The sequence below is a fragment of the Sorex fumeus genome, unplaced genomic scaffold (assembly GCF_029834395.1).
Source record: "Sorex fumeus unplaced genomic scaffold, SorFum_2.1 ptg000008l, whole genome shotgun sequence".
In the NCBI taxonomy this organism is placed as follows: Eukaryota; Metazoa; Chordata; class Mammalia; order Eulipotyphla; family Soricidae; genus Sorex; species Sorex fumeus.
The window spans coordinates 27,559,988-27,582,800 of NW_026606065.1; the positions used below are offsets into that span (position 1 = coordinate 27,559,988).

A 22,813-nucleotide genomic window follows, 5' to 3' on the forward strand; every position below is an offset into this window, starting at 1 on the left:
GACCTCTCCAATGGGAGGGATGCTGCGAAGTGCCCACAAGGTACTCCCGCCCACCCCAGTCCCCACTGTGCAGGGTTCCAGAGGGGACTTGGTCATGACCACGACATTTTAGAGCTCAACGAGTGGCCTCCAGCACAGCCCGCCCGAGACTAGGGTGAGCACCACTTCCAGTGCTGAAGGCCACACGCCAGCTCGGACCCTCCAGCCCGTGCCGTGTGGTAGGACCCGCACATGGCACTTAAGGCTGAGGCTCTGCTGGTAGTGCGGATGGGAGAGTCGGGCTGGACTTTCTCCCCAGCACCCAAGCCACGGGGGACAGCCACTCCCCCACACTCAGCATCTCAGCCCCAACCATGCAGTGGTACCGGAGAGTTTGGACCCAGCTCTTCAGTGTTATGCAGGGTGCCAGATCTTCATACTTCAGAGACGACTGAACGTCAAAACGGTTGATGCCTTCCGACGCATGCTACAGAGAGGGCGAGTGAACCCATGAGCCTCCCACACTTCATTTAAAACAAATCATGTTAAAAAAAAAATCACTGGCACCAAAGATAAAGGTGCTGAAGAGTTTAGAAGCACCCACTAACAGATTATCTTCAGAACCACAGGGAGTTTTCCCCATCAAGGTTAAAATCCACCAGCAAGATGGTTTTTTTTTTTTTTTCCCAGCACAACAAATGACTGACATTAAAAATGAGGGCTGGGGAATGGCTTGAAAGCCGAGCACGGGCTTCACGTACACGAGTTTACAGATTCAGTCTTGAACCCAAGAAAGTCGAGCAAGGCGAAGAAGGCGTAAAACTCACAATGTTCAGCTGAGGAGCCGTGCACACGATCCCGTGGAAAGAAATGGTGTAATCGATGTTGACATCGCTGAGACTGGCCCACCAGCGAGCAATGCAGAACTCAATCGCTCTCCCACCCTGCACGGGAGAGAGTGATGTTAGGAACATGCACATCTCCTTGGCGAAGAGAATACCAACAGTGGGCATTTCAAAGTGAGACTATGTTTTCGACAGTAAGAAAACTCACAAAAGAATTTGTCAGCTATGTTTAGAATCATATAAGTAACAATTTCACAGAGACCAGGCATTATTGAATAGTTATGTACTTCTAACTCTACACTGCTTATCCCAGAAGATCGGAGGCATTATCTGACAATAATGCTGAAAAGAAACTAATGGGGGGAGGGAGGGCAGAGGACAGAGGGCAGAGGGTGGGGCTTGTCTTGCACGCAGCACTGTGGGGTGTCCCCTGAGGCCACTGGGGTGATCTCTAAGTACAGAGTCAGCTGAGGCCCCCCAAGCACAACCCAACCCAACCCAAAACCAAAACCTGCAGTAAGACTTCAGGCTCAGAGAGAAATAAGGAAGAGACGTTACTGGTGCCCATTCGAACAAATCGATGAACAACGGGAGGACAGTGCTACAGTGCTACTGATGACTGTAACAAGAAAAGCGGTAGCAGAATTCTGGGAAACATATTCCTGCCCACAGTTAACAAGTGCTTGGGAACCAAATCTAGGGTCCCTTCTATCATTCTCCCTATTTTAAAAATGAAAATATGTTCTTGTCACTGAGCTTTAAATCTTCCAGTACTCAGTACACTGCAAAGTTCAGATTAACAAAATGTGCCATTGCAAAGCGCCGTGAATACAAACAATAAAATCCAAACACTTAAGACCAAAATTGAGAAATCCCAAATCCAAATAAAAATAGCTTTAGGATTGCGATCGCTTATCAGAACTCACCAGGACAGGGAAAGCTTCCGTGAGCGTGCCTTTCTCAGGGAGGGAACAGAACTTGTAGAACTCATGACTCCGGTAGGCTCTCTGCTTCACCAGCTGCACGGCATGGAGAACAAATTTGGCCGACACCTCCGAAGAGCAGGAGCACACGGTCACTTCTGCAGACACAGGAGGTGAGATGGACACACGCGCGTGGTCGTAACGCTTACCAGGTGAAGACGGGCAGGCAGACAGAACTACACACACACACACACACACACAGACACACACAGTCCCTTAGAAACAATCAGCAGAGTCCTGCTAATGCTAGGACAACAGAAGGCCTTGCTAGGAAAATCCGAACCCAATCACGGAGCTGCAAACCCTGGCAAGGGCTCAGTGGAGCCCCAAACCATGTCACCAGGCCCATCTTAAGTTCTTCTCTCCTCTGCACCCCACAGAACCCTTCCTCTCTAAAAGCTAAAAAACTGGATCAATTTTCTGATGAAAAGAATCTCAACTGTAGAAACCTCGACTTGTCACCTTGCCTGAAGGCCCAGAGCATCCACTTACTCAACTTCGCTGATAACTTTGCCCTAGTGTCTTCCTGCTTAGGTCCTGGAGAGAATGTTCTAGAAAGTCTGGCCATCGAGACTTAGCTGTCCCCCAGCTGTGCAGAGCAACTGTCAGCTGCCCTCACTGTGAAGCACAGGCGGGAGCTCGGTCAGACCTGCCGAGTCCGAGGAGGAGGAGAGCCAGGCATAGGTTCCCCTTGGGTCACGGGTGCTGAGAGCCCCCCAATCGCCCCTGGCTGAAGCCAAAGTCAGGCTGTATTTGCTCCCCCGCCCCGACCTGAGAGGTTAACCCTGCACCCAGCCTAGGAATGGGGGATGGGCACGCCAGAAAAGCACCGCCAAGACCTCCAAGGGTCTTGCCGCTCTCTGCTGGGGGGAACTTTCCCCACCTCTCAGCAAGTCCCAAGTACACAGAAGGACAACCTCCCCAGAGCTTCCTTTTCTTAGAGCAAAGCTGGGGCCCTGGAACCAATAATTCCCCCCCTCCCGGTATTTCTCTAAGCTAAGACTGTTAAGCTGTTAAGCGATCCTCCCGTCCATTCATATTAAAATACAGAGTGGTCAGGTCCAAAATGAAGTAGTACACCTTCCTGTCCCTTACTGATGCGCATGGTATCAAAACAGTTCAGGGCTGTTCAACAGTGCAGGTTTGCCGCCTACCATTAGCATAACATTAACTAAATCAAGATACATTTTGAATATCCAAGCATCTCAAGACAGCAACAATGCCAAAACCTTCCAGATCTTAAAAAGGCTGTCAAAGTACCAGGCCCTCTATAGCGCAGGGAGCGTGTTGAGGCCAGACACCCACGGTCAGGAAAGAGACAGAACGTTCAGGAGGCCATGCGGCGGCTCAGGACAGACTCAGCGTTACTCACCGGCCCACGTGGCACCTTCAGGAACCTCAATAAAGTGCCTTCGAATCTGACCAGGTTTAAAATGTACATCTGTAAAGGCTAGATCATAATGTGATGATTCATTTACTCTGAAAATTAATACAAATAATTACATTACACTCTCATTTCAAAAAGCTTGAAGCTCAACATTTTTATAGGCTACCTGAGATAAAATCTGCTGATCAAAGAGTGTGCACAGGGTCTTTTCATTTTAGTAGGCTAGTAGCAGAGAGAAACCATGCATAGTCCCCTACAGGGGATTTTAGACTTTTCCCTTCTCTGTGATTTGTCTACCGAGACAAATCCCCCAGCCCCACTATGTCCTCCCTGGGGAACACTCTGCACTGCTCAACCATCAGATTCTGGACCATAATGAGGTCGTAAAGCAAAGAAATCAGAGGTGATGCTCTGGGTCATGATACTATCTCCCGGCTCGGAGCCGGGCAGTCTGTGACCAACCCACCCATCTGTGACTGCACCATGCCCCCCACCCCCACCCCACGAGCCCAGGGAGAGCTCACAGGGACTACACACAGTGCACGACCCCAGGACTGAGCCCTGCATGCACCCAGAGGCTCCGGAGTACTGCAGAGATTGCACAGGCTGCCGTGCTCCCATACCCAGTGGCAGAGCAAGGAAGAAACCCTGTTAGGGAATTCTGGTCAGAAACCAACTGAGCGGAAGTCAAATGTCTACGGACCCACCCGGGAGACCTCAAGTCCAGGCCAAGAGATTCTAGTCCATGCCAAAGGCTCAGAGAGAGTGTCAGGTGGGCAGGGCTAGGTGCCGGCACAGCCGTGCATGGTGCCTTCCCCTCGGCCCACTAGGCAGGAAGGAAAAGCCCGCAGAGTCGCTGAGCACGTCAGGAAGGGGACTAGGCCCCAAGGGGAGCAGGAACTGCACCCGGCTTAGCCATGCCCTGGGCCGTGTGGGAACATGAGGCCCGAATCCTCACTGTCCCCTGATTGTTGCAGGCTCCCGCCTCCAGGGCCGCTTGGGGCGAGTCCTGGCTCTGCATGGCGGCAGGAAAGGCCTTGACCCCTGGACTCTCTCTGGCCACAGGAGACACTTGAAGCTTCTCCATCCCATTCTGTTTCTCAGGGGCTGAGCCACTTCTCTTCTACATATTCAGTCTTGACACGTGTAATGGTGCCCCCTGCAAAATGCTGGCTTCCGTGTTTGCACTGCGGGCTGCGTGCTTTATTGGCTGAGCGGTTCTGTCCCACTGGCTCCCCTGAGTGTGTAAACTCCAGCCCGTGTCCCAGCCGCAGGAAGGGCTCCCCAGGGTCAGCACACAGCAGTGAGGACGGCAGGGCCAGGGGACACGCCGGCTGTGATGAGCACTTGCCGGGTGTCCTCCTGAGAGCCTGAGCCAGCCCACTTGGCCACACTGTGTCAAGGGCAGCTATGGCTCGGGCACACCCGGCAGGAGCTGCCCAGTGACACTGCCACCCAGTGGAGCGGTAAGGGCAGGGGCAGGGGGAGACCCAGGGCCTCGGGTCACATATTTTCCCAAGAGCGTGCAGCACCACTGCTGGCGGTCAGCTGGGGCTCCCCCCCATTCCCCCACAAGCCGTTCTGCCAGGGCACAGTTACTTACTTGGCTGTGATCACGGCCGTGATGGGGACCCTGAACAGAGGGCCGGCGTTGGGAGATGCGATGTCATAGCCACACACCTGGGGGAGAGAGAGGCTCCGTGTCGAGGGACCGAACATCCGCAGAGGGGCCGCACGCCAGAGCCGGGGGAAGTTTGGCCAAGCTTTATCTGCTGCAGATGCCCGGGACATGAGTGACCGTGGAACAGGGTGCCCGGAGCTTCGAGATGCTGCGTAGAGTTGGGGAGCCTGGGAGGGGCGGGTACCTCTGTGTAGTGCAGGCCTTCCCGCAGCCCACGGGGGTCCACGCGAATGTTGATGTGCCGGCACTGGTTCATGAGCTCCAGGTGGCCGGGACACTGCACCCATGAGGAATTCGAGGTCAGCGCCAAGTGAAGCTGCAGGGATATCTTATCAGCATTTTCTGGCAAAGAAAAGAGCCAAGAGGAAAGATCAGTCGCTCTTGCCTTTTCTTCCAGTTAAAGTCAGCGACAGCGCCAGGCTCCATCCCCCTGAGCAAGGAGTCCCCGTACCCTGGGGCCACTGGTGCTGCTCATGTCTCGTGAGGACAACTCAGGGTGGCCACTACTTCTTGGTGTCCAGGGGAACATGTGTAACGGCCCGAGAAGGGGCAAGCCCAACGTGCCTGAGCCAGGTCTGCCTGCCAGCACAGGGGCCCAAGAACTGTGGGTGGGCTCCTCTCCTGAGCGCCCAGGGGGATCCACTCCACCTCCGCCCAGAGGGGCTGGACTCTAAAGGCTCAGGTCCCTCCCCCCCCCCCCTTTTTTCATTTTGGGTCACACCCGGTGATGTACAGGGGTTACTTCTGGCTCTGAACTCAGGAATTACTCCTGGCGGTATTCATGGGATACTGGGAATCGAACCCGAGTTGGCCGCGTGCAAGGCAAACACCCTACCCGATGTGCTAGCGCTTCAGCGCCACCCACCCCCCTTTCTCAGTGACCCCAAATGACCCTGTGCTGGGAATCCCTGATCACCCATCAACCGCCTACACCCACAAGCCCAGCAGTGACATTGCCATTCATGGTTTCTCTTCTGCACGGGAGACCGAACGGCTTCTCTGCGCTGTCTCTCTCCCAACTGTTTGCCCAGGCCGCCCAGGGGGACAGTCCCAGCCCCCGCCAGGCTCTCACCGGTGTTTTCTGGAAACACAGGCTCGATGCCAACGCCGTGGTCTGAAGGTGCGGTCACCTGCACGGGCTCCCGGAGGTAGATGCCACGGTTCGTGCCCACGGTGACCGTGAACCCCAGCTTATTTGCGAAGGAGGTGTTCTGGACGAGGTAGTCATAGGCTTTGTCGACCTAAGGAGAAGCACACGGGGGGACAGGGCCACTGGGCAAAGCAGCCTTGGCTGAGGGTTCCCGAGCCATCTCTGCGACGAGGTGCCCATGTCTACCTCCTGAGTGGGTGGCGCCACTCTCTCGGACCAAGTCCTGGTCCATCACTGGCCTGCTATGTCCCTCTCTGCCCTCCGGGCCGCCTGCTGGCCCCAGGGGACCATCTGTACCTGAATGATGCCGTGTCCCTGGGCGAAGACTTCGATGTTGTCGGCCTTCACGGCAGTGTTCTCCAGAGCGCGCCTGACTGAATGCACCGTGTAGCTCACCTTGTTCGCCTTTAGGCCTGAGAGCACACAAGGCCGGGGGAGCAGCATGAGAGGAGGCCGACTGCACGGAGCAGACCCAACACAGGAATACGGAGAGTCTGGCTCAAGCTGCGGGCACCCGCGCCCACCCCCTCCAGGGAAACCCACAGCGTCCCCAGGACACAGAGCCCCAGAGGGTGGGAAACATGCGAGGCCAATGCCAAAGGCCACAGAGAGTGAGTTGGGTGGGGATCGGCACCGGGAGGGGCACTGACCACTGGAAACCCAAGACAAGCGCAGCAGAAAGAAAACCAGAGTGCACTGATGAAAAGTTCGCTGCAGGCATGTATGTGTGGGGGTGGGGGGGTGAGGTGTGGAAAGAATGTGGAGGCCCCCACCCATAGCTGACACTGAGGGCCGAGCACTCATGAGAAGGCAGCATCAGCACACAGCTGCAGGGAAAGAACAAGGCAGGTGGCGCGCCTGTCGGGGTGACCCCAAAGGGTGGAGACAGATACCCCAGGCCTCCTGCAGATCCCAGAAGCAGGGAGGGTTTCTGGGCTCCCAGCCGCGAATCAGGGTGGTCGGGCGGTGGGCGGAGCTCGCGGGGGTTGGGGGGGTGGGGGAGGGAGAGGATCTTCCCAGCAGCCAGCCCCTGGCTCTCTGAAGCCCCCATGTCCTGGCCAGAGTCCTGCCTCCCGGTCCCGTTTGCTGCGGCCCCCCTGCTCCCCTTCCCCCTGCCCCCATCTCCTCTCCACCCGTCTCCACTGCTGCGATATGGACTCCACTGGGCTTGGAGTTGGCCTCAGAGCTGACGTAGCATGCATGCTGATGAACAGCAGGTGGCCAGCAAATGCACTCGCTGGGGGAATAAACAAACTCGAATCACTACTGCCACATAAGGCATTCACCACCTCCACGTGGACTCAAGCTGGACCACATTTTCTCACCGAGAGCATAATAAAAATCAGTTGCAGCCCAGGGAGAGAAACATTACTATTCATTCAGAAAAAAACGATTTAGAAATAACATTAGGCTATTATGCACAGGGGCTGTAGCCACAGGGCAGTGGGTAGGGCGTTTGCCTTGCATGCGGCCGACCCGGGTTCGATTCCTCCACAAGTCTCACAATTTGTTGTGAGACGTTACTGGTGCCCACTCAAGCAAATCGATGCACAATGGGAGGACAGTGCTAGGGTACTACATTATTCACAGCATTTGAGGTTTTTTTTGGCACTGGGGTGCAGGGAGCTACTATATGACTTTATACCGTGTTCTTCAACCACTGTGAAAATGACAGGCTGATAGCCTTGGTAGTAACTAAACTACAGGTCGATGGCCTTGGTCCTAACTAGACTAAAGTCAATGTCCTTGGTCTTAACTAAACTATAGGTTGACCGCCTTGGTCCTAACTAGACTAAAGTCAATGTCCTTGGTCCTAACTAATCTATAGGTCAATGGCTTCAATCCTAACTAAACTCTGGGTAGACAGGTCAATGGCCTTGGTTTTCTAGACTACAGGTCAATGGCCTGGTCCTAACTAAACTACAGGTCGACAGGTTGATGACTTTGTTCCTAGCTACAGGTTGTCAGGTTGATGGCTTGGTTCTAACTAATCTATAGGTCGATGGTCTTGGTCCTAACTAATCTATAGGTTGATGGCTTCAATCCTAACTAAACTCTGGGTAGACAAGTCAATGGCCTTGGTTTTAACTAGACTTCAGGTCGACGGCCTTGGTACTAACTAATCTACAGGTCAACGGCCTTGGTCCTAACTAGACTACAGGTCAACAGACTTGGTCCTAACTAGAGTACAGGTTGATGGCCTTGGTCCTAACTAGACTACAGGTCGACGGCTTTGGTCCTAACTAGGCTACAGGTTGACAGCATTGGTCCTAACTAGACTACAGGTTGACAGCCTTGGTCCTAACTAGACTACAGGTTGACGGCCTTGGTCCTAACTAAATTACGGGTCAATGGCCTTGGTCCTAACTAAACTCCGGTAGACAGGTCAGTGGCCTTGGTTCTAACTGCAAGTTCAGACCAGAGCTTTCTATCAGGACCCTCTAGACAGGTGACACTTTCTTAAATGACTTTATACACAATGGATTTTGGAACTAAGACTAAGGGGAACTAAAAGACAACAGACAAATGACCCACTTTATGGCGCCATCTCTAGGTCTCTAGGTCCTCAGTGCACGACTGAACTAGCACCGTGCCCCATTGCAGTGGCCCTGAGAGGAGAGCAGGGCAGGGCCATCACCTGACAGGACCAGGGCGATGCCTCCACACGCGTTGGGAGAAGACATGGACGTTCCGTTCATGAGCTGCGTCCCTCTCAGAGTCCAGTTGGGGACGGAGGCGATGGCTCCTCCTGGGGCGCTGATGCTCACTCCGAGGGCCCCGTCCGCACTGCAGGCCAAGCCACGAGAGGTCACTCAGGAGAGAAGCAGGAGTGCAGGACACCACTGGGACCCATGCAGGGCCACCACCTTCCTGGGGCCAATGCTCAGCACAGGCACCGCCACCCCCACGTCCCTCTGACCATGCGTGTGCATGTCTGTGTGCACACATGTGAGTATCCAGGCCCATGTGTGACTGGCCGGGTTTGTTTATAGAAGGAAAATGAGTGTCACTGCTCTGACTCCTTAATGAACGTAATTTCGTGGACCCAGGAGAGCACTGCTCAGTGGGAACAGTGGGGCCCACATCTTCCCCTTCCAACTTCCTAAGCGCTGCACTTTACAATGTGCTCACAGGAACTAGTGAAACTTGTTATAATAACGGAGTTTATTCAACCCACCAGACCCCAGACATGACTTCAACATGTCTGCAACAGTACAGAAAGGTTGGGCAGGAATGTAATTCCCCCAATATGCCTTGCAAACCCTGCTGCAGTCCAGCCCTAGGCAGCCCCAAGCTGAACCGCGGGGCCCGTGACATACACCATCTCCTCCACCAAGCACTGGTAGGGGAAGGGTCGCAGCCTGGCACACGGGCGCTCGGGCCCCAGCCAGACCCTCCCTTTTCCCATTCTTCCTCCAAGCAGACCCAGTTTTCTTCCTGGCAAGGGACCCTAGTGCAGTTTGGAACCACATTTTTAGTGAGCAGAAAATGAGGGAAAACAATGTCTCCTTCCTCCTGAAATGGGCTCCTGGCACTCCCCTGCGTACCTTAAAACAGACGCTGAGGAGCGAGCACCAGTCAGGGGGCAAGGAGACTGCCTGTGTACTACAAAATGCCATGTTGGTTCCTGAAGCATGACTGGCTCTCTCCACGGACACAGGAGCGAGTGGTCTAGAGTATCACCAATGTGGCTCTGGGTCACTCCACAAAGATCCCAAGATTTAGGGCAATTCTCACCTCCCTCTCTGCAAGCTCCACATTCTCCACCAATGAGCATCTGCTTCCCTGCATGGAGACTCTGACTGGGAAAACGGTGCGTGCGGATAACCTCTCACCCTGGTAACTGCCCCTGTCTGTTAACACGGCTAACCAGAAAGGATTTCTAGGTGTTCAGATCCTGACGTGAAATAAAGCATTTCTTAGATAAAATTTATATATTTTTGGGGGGCCAGAGAGATAGTATAGTAGGTAGGGGGGTCTTGCTTTGCACAGGGCACACCTGGGTTTGATCCCCAGCATCCCATAGGGTCCTCCAAGCTCTGCCAGGAGTGATCCCTGAGCCCAGAGCCAGGAGTAATCCCTGAGCATCACTGGTGTGGCCCCCAAATGAAAAAACAACAACTAAAAATCTTCATGTACTTCTTATAAAAGGTCTTATATGCAGAAATTCTTAAAGTTAGTGATATTTTCTCTCTAAAACACAGGATGCAAAAAAAAAAAAAAGGTCTAAGTGTGTCTGTGGGAGTGTGATTTGGTACCCAGAAATGACTCCTATTTGAGGCAGCTCAGCACAGAGAGTGAGGCTCATGGATCCGAGAGCCTGGCATGGGGCACCTCAGAGCCAAGAGAAAGCCACTGCGCTTAAAACACCAGGAGACTAAGCAAGCCCTCTGTATTTCAATCAATCCTGGGAAAACGGATTTTTCAAACGGCACTAAGGAAACTACTACATTCACTGTTATTCAACTTGGTCGGTCCATCTTATACCATAATAACTAAATCTAACAAATTACCTTGAGGAGACTAGAAAGACACTTGGACTCAGGAGATTCAATTCAGCATTCTCACATTTCGGCTGATTCCACTAGTTTTTCTACTTTTAGCTCCCAAGACTCCCTTTGAAGTACTTGAAAGCTGAGACAAACCCAGTGCCTGGGCACTTCTCAGAAACTATAAACCAAAACGTGACCTAGAGCTCACTTTGTGTGTCCATGCTGCTCAGCCACGAGGTGGCCACAGCGGGGATCCCTTGAGGGACAGGCCTGCTGCGAGCATTCCGTCACCTGCTGCCTGCCACGTCTGCCCTCCCGCGGTGCCAAGACCCTTCGGACCACGACTCCAAGTCTCCTTCTCCTTACTAGGAACCCAAAGAGGTAAGCAATGGAATGGTATGTTTGACTGTCCCCACAGGTGTCCCCGGGCATTATATGAACTAGGACTTAATATGCCTCTCAAGAGTGGAAGGTCCCGGGAACCTGCAAGGCCATTTACCCCCAGAACGGGGTAAACAGGGGATTGGTTTCAAAGAACCAGAGCAGGCAAACTCCCGCCATCAAAGGTACCTCCTGGGGACTGAAGTCAATGAGGACTTCAGAAACATGAATGCAGAAGGCCGCACTTTCACTTCTAGAGCACAATCCTAGAGAAGTTCCCCTGACTGTGTGAGCACATGAGCCACGGGGAGAAGCAGAGCGCCCCCTCCCGAGTGGGGAGCCGGTCACAGGTGCTACTTCTACAACTGCATTTTGCCCTAATGTCGGTTCTTCCCGTCCCTTGGAAGAGGGAGAGGAGGGGAGCAGGCCGAGGGCTTTTGTAAAAGGAAAAGGGAAAAAAACCCTTGAACACAGTAAGCCGGCCTGTAACTACAATACTTTACTGAAACTGTGATCTCGCCTCATCTAAACAGAAACACCCAAACTATTTCAAAGTCACTTCTTTTCCCACTGAAATCACAAATTGAAGGATTGTGTGTGGACAAAAACATCATTTGTAGAGGGGCATTTCACTTATGTTTCCTGAGATGAAGTTCTTACGATGAAAATAGTGGGCAAGTAAAGGAAGGCGTAGGACCCTTCAAGCTCTGGAAAATGTTGGATAACATCGGGGTGTCCTTGCTCCCCCCACAGGGAGCTGAGGTTTGTTGAGTTACTCCCACAACAGTGCCCCCCGAGGCACACCCAATTCCATCAGGCACGAATAATTCTATATTTTTCTTCTCTTTCCTTTATGTCATCTGCATGGCTTATTTAGCAATGTCCTTTTTGTATAGATTCAGGAAGAGAGTTCACGCTATGCTTTGTAACATGGGCGTCAGGTTAAGTGGTGAGAAAGTGAAGGAAGGAGAAAGACGCTTCAAGCTCTGGAAACAGCTGCACTGCCACTTCCTGGCCCCCTGGGGCAGCACAACGCGTTCTCACAGACCTACCTGGGTCCTCGGGATGACCACGTATACTGGTTTGCAGGCAGCTTTTCCCTCAGAGAATACTCAGCAACCATCATATCAGGGGAGACATAGGCACCGACACCTGTGGGCAGAGTCCATCATCAACAGACACCTGGGTCCCACACACCAGTCGGAACTGAAACTTGGCCAACAAGTGCTTATATGGGACGGGGGCAATGTTTTCGAATATTTACTTAGATATAGAAATATCTAGCAGGATTTTCATGGGAAGTAAATAGAACGTTTTTAGAAGCATATATATATATTTATATATGTATGTATATATATACATACACACATACATATACACATACATATATATACATATATATATGCAACAGCAAAAGAGAAGGATAAATGTATTTTCAACCACAGTATTTAAATATTGTGCAAACCATAATGCCCAAAAGTAGAGAGAGATTATGGGGGAAATTGCCTGCCATGGAGGCAGGGGGAGGGTTGGGTGTGTATGTGGGGAGTGTATACTGAGGACCTTGGTGGTGGAGAATGTGCACTGGTGGAGGGATGGGTTTTCCATCATTGTATGACTGAAACTTAAATATGAAAGCTTGCAACTATCTCACGGTGAATCAATAAAAAAAAAATAATCACTATAAAAAAATTTAGAAAAATCAAAGGAATTAGTTGGAGACCTGTCTTCTTTTTTGTTTTTGGAAGGCATGTGGGGGGGGGGGCATGTCTGAACCACAGCTGACTGTGTTCAGGGCTTCCTCCTGGCTCTACACTCAGCAGTCACTCCTGGTGGGGTTCCTGGTTCCTGGCTTGAACGTAGACTGGTCAGATCCCAGGCAAATGCCTGACCCACCGTGCCATCTCTCCGGCCCCAGGGCCTCTGTTCTGAAATAACCTCATGTCCCAGGTCTACCCTCCAAGCCGGAAATGCCCCTTGCCTCAAACATGGCTGCAGGAATAAGCAAATAATAAAGACGTCTATGCAAAAGATCTACTAGTTCCTGGATAAACAGGCAAATGCACGCAGGTCGGAGGAACTGAAACAGGATACAGAGACCCACATGGTCCCCCCAGCTCAGACACTCAGGAACAGGGCATAGAGGTTTGGAAACCTCACCACACCCCCGACGGCAGGGACATGTCGAGACCACAGGGCTACCAGCTTCTTGTTCAGAGTAGAAGAGCGATAAAAGAGATCAGTTGAAAAATTTCACTTCTGTCCCGAGAGAGGTAGTAAAGGGTTTAAGGCGCTTGCCTGGGATGTGGCTGACCCGGCTCAAACCCGGCTCCCCACTATGGCACCCTGAGCCCCACCAGGAGGGATCCCTGAGCAGTCGGGAGGAAGCCCTGAGCATTGCTGGGTGTGACCCTAACCCAGCACCCCTGCCGAACTGTAAGTAACTCTGGGAATAGGAAAATGAGATCAAGTATATTCCAATAGACCTTTCAACCCCTTTGTGAGGCCAGAGCGATAATATGGCAGGTAGGGTGCTTGCCTTGCACACAGCCAACACGTTTTTGATCTGTGGCACTCCACAGGGTCCACCGAGCTCATAGGAATGATCCCTGAGCACAGAGCCAGCTGTAAGTCCCAAGCACTGCTAGGTATGGCCCGGAAACCAAAGGGAGAAAAAAAAAGCAGAAACAAAAAATGGCCCAGTGGCCAGAGAGCTGAGCACGCAGTGGGCACGTCACCGGCAGGCATTACTGTCTTAACACAGTCTAACAGAATAACTCAGAGCAAGAGGGTCTGAACTACATGAGCCGGAAAGCAAAGCAGGAATCTATTATCACACTACTCTGAAGAAGAGCATTTTAAAAAGGACCAGTTTCTAAACTTGGACACCCACATGTTGCTGTATATGGGTAATAGTATGCCTGTCTGCAATGTGTATGTTGTGTTGTTATGTGTGTTATTAGTATGAGTAATAGGATGCGTGTCTATGGTATGTATGTCTATGGTGTTATGCCGTGTATGTTATTGTGGATGAGCTTGTGTCTATGATATGTATATTATATTATGCCATGTACCTTATTATGTATGAGTAATAGTTTACCTGTGTCTACAATATATATATTGCTACGCAGTTACAGAAAAACTGTGGGGCCAATCATCAGTCATAGCTCCAATCATAAATATTAACAGGCATGAGCCTTATTCTTATCCCCACTTAAAAAGAAAATCTTAGCTCCCACTTACTACATACATTGTCCTTATTGATATCTCATTAAAAAATGCTTTGTGGGCTACAAGTTGGCCGGTACCATAATGGAAACTAATTTCATTATTTCCTCTCATAATCGCGACTCCCTTGGGTGTCCCTTAGGTCTGGTTGATAAGCATCTGTTTCCATTATAGTCTAACAACAGTGCTGTATCATGTCCCAAAGCGCAGGAGGGAAAAGCAGCCATAGTTATAAACAAACGGGTTCCAGCGGTTTTCTGCACTAACAACGTTCCGTTCCTCTACATCGCGTTCTTTCTGTGGGTCCCAGGAGAAATTAGTGGAGGAAAGTCACTGTAAATAAACACTCCAACATGCACGGCTCTGTAAAGGGTGGAGCAGGTTTCTCTATGCTCTTGGCGAACCAGGGGGCGTCCCATCCTTGCTACCAACCGTCACTGCGACCCTTCTTCCCCCACACCTTCCCCAAGCCCCACCTCCACCCACTTGCCCATGGCGCTGCCCCGTCCTTCCCTAGACACCTGCAGGGGCGGAGGGAGGGCGGGCAGGTCCCCGCCAGGCTGCAGTCTCTTCCCCGAGGGGGACAGAGGCTCAGGGGCCGTGCAAAAAGCCGCGCTCCAGCTAACTGGCATGTACTGAGCCCTGCCTGCGAGGACACAGAGACCAACCTATGACGCTGGACGTGGTGCCCCCAGGACAGCCGACCGTGGAGAGGCAAGGGCCGTTGTTGCCCGCGCTCGACACGTAGATGATGTTGTGCTTCCACACGGCCTCGCTGATCACCTCGCAGATTCTCCTGAGAGAGAGCACAGCCAGCATGGTGAGTGCTACAGCAGAGACAGACTTTTCACTGAAGACAAGGGCCACTCTGGCTCCCAGCCCGGGGCTCGGACAGAGACACCAACTGGGCCCTGCCCCTGAGTCTACACCGCCCAAACCTAAGGACTGTTTTAACACCAGAGAAGTGGGATCTGGCCCCATCCACCCCACGCAACAAGGTCAAGTCAGCAAGTCAGTCCCAGCACGGCAGAGAGAGTGGACAGTGCAGGGGGACAGACACGAAAGGCCCAAGGGACCGGGGAGCCAGACAGCGGGTAGAGCGCTGGCCCCAAACGCGGCCGCTGACCCTGGCTCAGTTGTCTAAGGGAAGGATGTGTCAGCTCAGCGCCAACTCCAGGTGAGCAGGGCCAGTGTCCTCCCGGCAGGCCCCACAGCGGGTGGCCGTGCACCGACACCACAGCTGGAAACCGCAGCTCCCGGTGTGAAGGCGCCGTGGATACACCCCGAGAAGTGCGGCTGGGAAGGGGACGACGGGGTGGGGGAGCAAGGGAGCAGAGGCACTGCGAGGCTGCAAGGAGGGGACAGGAAGTGGACCCAGGGGATGGGGTGTCCTTCTCCAAGGGGGCAGGGCAGGGGAAGGGCAGGTGGGAAGCAGAACCAAGAGGTCGGCAGCGGCTGCAGCCAGGCTGAGAGAACGTCTGGCAGCCCCGGGTTGGAATTACCGACGGAGATGGAGCAACGCCGCCATCCCGAGCCAGAGCCCGGGCCTGGGCCAGCAAGCATGCTCTCGCCAGGTGTGAGAGACAGCAGCAAAGGCCCTTCACCAGCTACAGCCGTAGTGCCAGAGTGGCCAAGGATGCTCACCCAGAATTCGGCCAGTGAGTCGCTTCTCCGTAGCTGTAGTTGACCAGGTCACACTTGTGATTGATGACTTCGATCATCTGTCCAAAAGATTGAGAGTGTTCAGGCAATCGCTGATGACACCAGACTATCACCAGTGTAAGAGAGTCGCACGAGCCCGAATTTCTTCACCAGAGTCGTCCCTTTTTTGGTGCTTTTCCAGCACTGCTGAGGCCGACAGGGTTCGAAGGCCCAACGCTCATGCCCAGCAGTGCTGGAGAGGATCAGAGGAGGCCTGGGCACTGGTGGGACTGGGGCACTCGCAGGACGAGGGCCAGGACCAGAGGCAGGACAGGTACTCCAGGTCGCTGACCTCTGTCCCAGGCCCTGCTGGTTTGTAAAAACATACCAGAGGACAGACTAGAAATGAGAAAAACACCTTCAATGTAGGTGACTCTAAAGAACTTCATCCTCGCAATTCTCAGTCCCAGAATCATTAATAAGGGTCACAGATGAAGACACAGGCATGAGGTCCATGTGGGCACCTCCCTGGACACTGACAGCACCCCCTACCCCCGGCCCCTAGCCCCAGGCCCTGCTGCATCCCCACTCACCGCGCGGATCAGGCCAGTGCCCGTCTCCATGGTGCTGAGTCTCGTGTCACCGATCTTGATGGAGAGAATCTGAGCGCCAGGGGCTACCCCGTTCCGCTCGGGTTCTTCGGGGAAATGCCCAGCAGCTATGCTGGCCACGTGCGTCCCATGGGCACCTGGGGAGGCAGGGACGACAGGAAGTCACACACTCAGTCCGCGGGCGCCGGCCCTAACACCAGCAGGTGGAAAGGGACCCGCACAGGGACAGCCTTCGTTCCCGTCTAGACAGGCAGAACCAAGATAATCAACAGCGGCAAGAAACCGTCTGCTGGGGCCAGAGTGATAGTACAGCGGGTAGGGCGTTTGTCTTGCACCTGGCCAACCCAGGTTCGATTCCCAGCATCCCATATGGTCCCCAAGCACTGCCAGGAGTAATTCCTGAGTGCAGAGCCAGGAATAACCCCTGAGCATCGCTGGGCATGACTCCAAAATGGAAAAAATAAAAATAAAAGAAGCCCTCCTCAGGATCTGTCGCCATTGGCGCATCCATTGCTGCTACCTCCTTTCTGCCCTAGACCCCACCCCCCCACCCCGAGGCCCGTTGGGGCTCAGCCCCCAGAGCAGTACCACATGGTTCCGACACAGATTTACTCCTCCATCTGGGCAGTGGCAGAAGCACCGACCGTGCCAATTTGGTGAGCTAACTAGGGCCGGCAGAGTTGCCCACGGAGAGGTGCCCAAACTTAATTGGCCCACCACCCTATTTTCTGGAAAAGTTTCTCAGAGCCCCTTGGGGAACCTGCCCTCTATGCCAGCAAGACCCCTCAGGATCCCCCTCTCTGTGGGCGGGCACCTCCACTGGTGACAATGGAGAGCACGTTCCCATCGTCGTAGATGTTGACGGAGTAGTTGAGCATCTCAGCGGTGCCAAAAGAGCCGTACTCCTGAGCCTCCTTGTAGTTCCTCAGCACCGTTGATTTGCTCAAGTCCCCGTCTTCGTTGGAGTCGATGCAGGCTCTGCAAAGGGAGAAGCGGGGGCCCATCAATGTCCGTCCTTCTCCAGAACAGTCCGGTCGCCTGCCGAGGCCAGGCCAGCCTCCTGGCCACACCTCACAAGCAAGGACCGCTCGGAGCGTGCTGGGGAGATGGTGCGGAGGACCAGAGCACGTGACCGCCGCCATGTGGGAGGCTCTGAGTTCTATCCCTGGCCCGGCCTGCCCCCCCCCCCCCCCCCCGCACGACCACTGCAGGGAAGCAGACCTGAGCCTGACAGCGGGGGGACCCCTGGTCCCCAGAGGGGGGCCGAGGGAGAGTCCAGGAGTCAATGTGAAGGGAAGCCATGCAGAAGAGCTTCATAAGTAACACTGCCCCGGATCCCAGGCAGGGGGCTTCTCATAGCCCCTGGAAATGAGCCACAGCAAGTCTCAGCCCCAGGGCCGCAGGGCCTGAAGCGAATGCTTCAGGTAGATGGACTCTGCACGGTGTCTGGCCACCGTCCTGCCTGTCCTTTCCGTACTGTCACATCAGAAGGTCCAGCCTCAGTGGGCACTGGGCCCTGCCCTCCCAGGAGCCTAAGCGATTTTTAGCACACTCAAGCCTGTGGAGGAAACACTCCAGAGACTTCTAGAAGGGAGTCTGCTTAAAACTAAGTGAAAATAACAGAAATGAACAGAACCACCTCAGAAAGTTACTAATTTCTGGATATTTTTCATCAAACTCTATTTTCTTTCCTTCCTTCCTTCCTTCCTTCCTTCCTTCCTTCCTTCCTTCCTTCCTTCTTTCTTTCTTTCTTTCTGTTCTGGGGCCACAACTGCTGATGCTCAGGGGTTAGGCCTGGATGGGCCCTCGGAGGGCTCGAGCGCCTGCCTGCTGCCCTCTGTGCCTCTGTGCCTAGTTTTCTACAGGAATACCCACAGAGTCCATCAGGACCACAAAGGAAGCCTAAGACAAAGCACCAAAAGACACCAAGAACCTTCCCAGGCGCAGTCCCCGTAAACACTCCATGCTGAGCATTTGACACATCTGTCCTACCGAGAAAACCTGTCAAGGGCAGAGATGTGACCGTCGTGGAATCACGGCCCTAGAAACTGGAGGGTGCAGACCTGACATTCTCCATAAGGTCAAGACAAAAAAAAGTGGAGGCTCTTTGGGTCACCTCCCTGCCTCAGAATGGCTGGCAGTCCTGCCATCACTGGCCCTCAGCCAGTGCCTCGGCTCTCCTTCAGAAATCTCAACTCAATAGGATTCTCTCCCAGAAACAAACAAACAAACAAACAAACCCTTCCCCTGGCCCCACAAACTCCAGAGTTAAGTCTGAGATGGAGTGAGGGAACCAAGCCCATAAATGCAATTATTTAGAATCATGCGATAATCTGTAGTAAGTACTCCAGGAAACACCAAAAACATCAACTCTGCTGTTTTCTGATTTTTGATATTTTTTAAAATGTTGATGAAATGTTGCTTCTAGTACAAAAGGATCTGCAAAAGAACTTAGGATAACTATCAGCAGAAACAGTATTATCACTTACTTTGGTTCCAATCCCTTAAAAACACACCCAGGCTCTGGAAAGCCATGCTCCGACCTGGGCGCCCCTGGCCTCGGGCCCTGCAGAGCGAGAAACCCCCAGAACAACACCCGGGACTGGCCAAGAGCTCACCACTCAAGTCCCTGGTGGCGAATGGTGTATTTCCTACACGGTCTCAGTTCTCTAGTATTTCCTTCACATTCAATCTCATCTTTGTTCTCACACTCAAACTCACCAAAGGCTAATCACCCACAATGACGATCAAGTTACCCCACAGTGAATGGACCAACATTTACCAAGCATAGTTTTAAAAATGTTAATCATATAAATGGTTGTTTTAAGCTTTTTCTCAAAAGCTGTTTGCAATTTCTGCAGCCTGCCTATGCATACCAAGTCACCTTTGACCACAGAGGCAAAACCTGTCCTGACTAATGCATGCGGGTCAGGATGGGTCTAGGCCGACACGTTATTAACCCTCTCGGCGCCAGCAGTAGCAGGGATCCCCTATAAATCTTTCTTAGAGGCGAGTCAGTACTGGATCCATGGGAGAACGCCGCCCCCCACCCCCGCCCCCTGCCTTTAGGAGCCCTGCCCAGTGGCGAAACTGTATGAACAGGTCATGAACACAGGCACACAAGTAACCCAACAGAATCAGGATCTGGACATGAGCCCTAACACACTGACATGTGAGTCCCCCACAAAGGAACCAAGGCCAGAGCGGGGTATGTAGCTGTTAGAAAAGATGAAGTCATGAAATTTACATATAAGTGGTACTACATGGAAAGTATCATGGTAAGCGAAATGACTCAGAAAGAACGGGATAGACATAGAAAAACTGCATTCATCTGGGGAACATAAAGTAACAAACTAGGAGACTAACACCCAAGAATGGCCGAGATTAGTACCAGGAGGTTTGCTCCATGGCTTGGAGGTCAGCCACACATGCTAGGGGAAAAGGGAGCTCAGACAGAGAAGGGAACACCAAATACAGGGTGTTGGGAGGATTCTCCCAGGATGGGAGAAGCATGCTGAAAGTAGACTATAGACCAAACATGATTGCCACTCAATGCCTCTGTTGCAAACCACATCACCCAAAAGGAGAGAGAGAACAAAAGGGAATGCCCTGCCACAGAGGCAGGGTGGGATGGGGGGATGGGGGGTGGGAGGGATACTGGGACCCGTGGTGGTGGAAAATGGGCACTGGTGTAGGGATGGGTATTTGATCATTGTATAATTGAAATCCAAGCACAAACATTTGTAAGTCTACAACTGTACCTCACAGTGTTTCACTAATAAAAATTTAAAAAAAAAGAAAAAAAAAGAAAACCCCCATTCACAAGAGCTGCTGGGCACAGCCACGTGCAAAACACTGACCCTGGGCCAGGAAGGTGCACTGCCAGGAAGACAAGGTCCCCAGGCCTCTCCCAAGATCCGCCACAAAGGAACAAGAGCAAATGCTAACTAGAGTGGAAACTGCAGAGATACTTTAATTCTAGAACTCGAAACTTGATTTTCAGACCTGAAACCACGATAGAGAAAACCACAAGCCAGTGTCGGAGATGTCTGAACACCTGAACCCCAGGGCCGGGGAAGGAAAGCACAGGAATGACGGCGACCAGCTGACTGAAATCCCCAGAGAAGGTGTCGAGATTTAAGGGAGGTAAGGGATTTACGCAATCAAGAGCAAAAAGGAAAAAGGAACCAAAACCACACACACACACACACACAAAATTTTAAAATGGGCAGAAGAGAGGCAGAGAGAAAGCAGAAGGAGACAGCACTTGCTTTGCATACGGCTCTACCCATCAGGAGGCCCAAGAGAAGAGGGGCACGCACAGGAATTCTGAGTGAAATGTAAAGGCGTTATCACACATCTGTGAGAATAGTTTATGGCAAAAAGACATCGAGAAACAAGTGGTGAGCAGCTGAAGAGAAAAAGGGACCCTTAGGCACCATTAGTGGGAATGTAAATGGGTACAACCCATTTGAATAACACTATGACACATGGTTGAACAACTAAACACCAGAACCATCCTGATCCAGCCAGCCCACTCCCAGAGCATCTGAAGAACATGAGTCATTCACGGCAGAGTCACGTGCGCCATCAGTGTTTAGTAAAGCAAAGTTTAAAGTAGCTAATATATGAAGATACCCGAAAGGCCCGTTTGTAAATGATGGAAGTTGATCGAAAGATGAAATTATGCCTTTTGCAGCAAAATCGCAGGGACTCGGGACATTTTGCCAATAGGTTGAGAGAGAAATGCCAGAGAGCTGCTCTACGATGGGGCACAGTGGCCAGAGCAGGTGCATGGGGACAGGCGCAAGGGTTGGAGTTGGGCCATGATGTGAAGGACCTGGGCTCCATCATTGGACCCCAAAAGACCAAGTGAGACAACCAAGTGAAACAACTCCATCATGGAAGTTGGGAGTTTTGGGCACAGGAGGTGGTCAAGTTAGTCAACCCTGAACTACCCTTTCCACAAAAGCAATACCCAGTGTTAACTGTTATGTAAGCCAACTCCAAAACCACAGCATCACAAAGAAAATAAACTGACAACAGAAATCAAAGAGGCCTCTCTCGTTCAGTACAAGGAGAAGCTCATGCTACTAAACGATTCTTGTCTTTGTTTATTTTTTGCCCTGGGGGCTATACCCGGCCCCATTCAGGCCTTACTCCTGGCTCTGTGTGATGCCAGGGATGGAACCTGGGTCACTGTGCCAGGCAAGTGCCCTTCCAACTGTGCTGCTGTCAGGCCCCAACAAAACAATTCTATTTTCTTTTCTTTCTGGGTCACACACAGCGATGCACAGGGATGACTCCTGGCTCTGAACTCAGGAGTCACTCCTGGTGGTGCTTGGGGGACCATATGGGATTCCGGGGATCGAGACTGAATGTTGCACATGCAACGCAAATGCCCTACCTGCTGTACTTGGTTTCACATTTGGTTTCAAGAGGTTCCTTGCCAGCGGTAGGTAAGGCACACTTCGTGTATAAGACTGGTCCGTGTGAAGAGCACATGCTCATTTCCAAACAGATCAAATTTCAAGATGACAACAAGGCACAGCCTAGGAGCACATCTGGAATGGGTGACAGGGGCCAGAGGACTGCGTGGCAAGGCAGGCCTGGCCTGAAGTTCCCGTGTCTCGATAGGGCAGCGCCTGCTCTAACTCAGTACACAGAGATGGAAACACGTCGGGATGAATCCCGCCAACTTTGCAACTCTGCAAGCAGACCAGGATGCAGACCCGAGGTGGAGCGGGGCCGCCACACCAACAGCCCCGACTGGGCCTCCACTGAGCTCCTCCCTGGCGTCAGTTCGTTCTCAACTTTACTCCTAAATCATGACTCCCCACCTTGCCTCCTCTCCCCTTCCAGGACTCAGGGCAGAAGCTCTGCCACAGTTTACTGCAGTATTTTCCGGAATACCCAATTTCAGCTGGGAAAACGACAGGTGCCAGAGATGCACTGAGTAACGCCGCTCCAAGACAGAAGATCTGGTCAATACAGCGAGCTGCCCATCTCCAAAGAGAAGTTCCAACAGGGCGGTCAAAACTGCCTAAAGCGTCGCTATGGCTCTCAAAGCGTCTTGCTTAGTGACACTAACGTCCATTTTAGCCAAGTCCCGGATGCTCTGGGGCCTTAATGTTCCTCAAAGAGAAACCCTGATCTTGCTTCCTGCCTTCTTTTTGCCCCTCCCACATGCTCGGCCTGGCTCTTTCACCAAGCCAGAGGCAGGACAGAAGCAGCGTCCGACGCTGAGCGGGCGGCGCGTGGTTACCTCCAGCTTTCACCGTCATGCCACACCAAGCAGTCGTACACGGGCCCGGGGTCACTGTATTTCTTCTCAAAAGAATTCAGCAGTTCCACTTGGCTCTGGAGCTCCTCCTTAATTAGTTTATTTGCCTAAAAAAATTAAAAAAAAAAACACACAGGTACAATGTGATCCA

General features: G+C 52.5%; 1 protein-coding gene across 3 annotated transcripts in view; it reads right to left on the minus strand.

Annotated features, from left to right (window-relative positions):
• The window catches only part of TPP2 (tripeptidyl peptidase 2), a 55,355-nt gene that overhangs the window by 18,296 nt on the left and 14,246 nt on the right, over nt 1–22,813 (minus strand). For all 3 annotated transcript variants that reach the window (XM_056109176.1, XM_056109188.1, XM_056109183.1), the window contains exons 5-19: nt 22,645–22,769; nt 17,194–17,357; nt 16,362–16,516; nt 15,772–15,848; nt 14,796–14,923; nt 11,952–12,051; nt 8,664–8,812; nt 6,323–6,438; nt 5,948–6,116; nt 5,060–5,217; nt 4,798–4,874; nt 3,180–3,286; nt 1,751–1,905; nt 807–923; nt 366–466 (exon numbers count right to left, since the gene is read on the minus strand). In XM_056109176.1, coding sequence (XP_055965151.1) covers nt 366–466; nt 807–923; nt 1,751–1,905; nt 3,180–3,286; nt 4,798–4,874; nt 5,060–5,217; nt 5,948–6,116; nt 6,323–6,438; nt 8,664–8,812; nt 11,952–12,051; nt 14,796–14,923; nt 15,772–15,848; nt 16,362–16,516; nt 17,194–17,357; nt 22,645–22,769 — 1,898 coding nt within the window. The remainder of the gene's footprint in view (nt 1–365; nt 467–806; nt 924–1,750; nt 1,906–3,179; nt 3,287–4,797; nt 4,875–5,059; nt 5,218–5,947; nt 6,117–6,322; nt 6,439–8,663; nt 8,813–11,951; nt 12,052–14,795; nt 14,924–15,771; nt 15,849–16,361; nt 16,517–17,193; nt 17,358–22,644; nt 22,770–22,813) is intronic.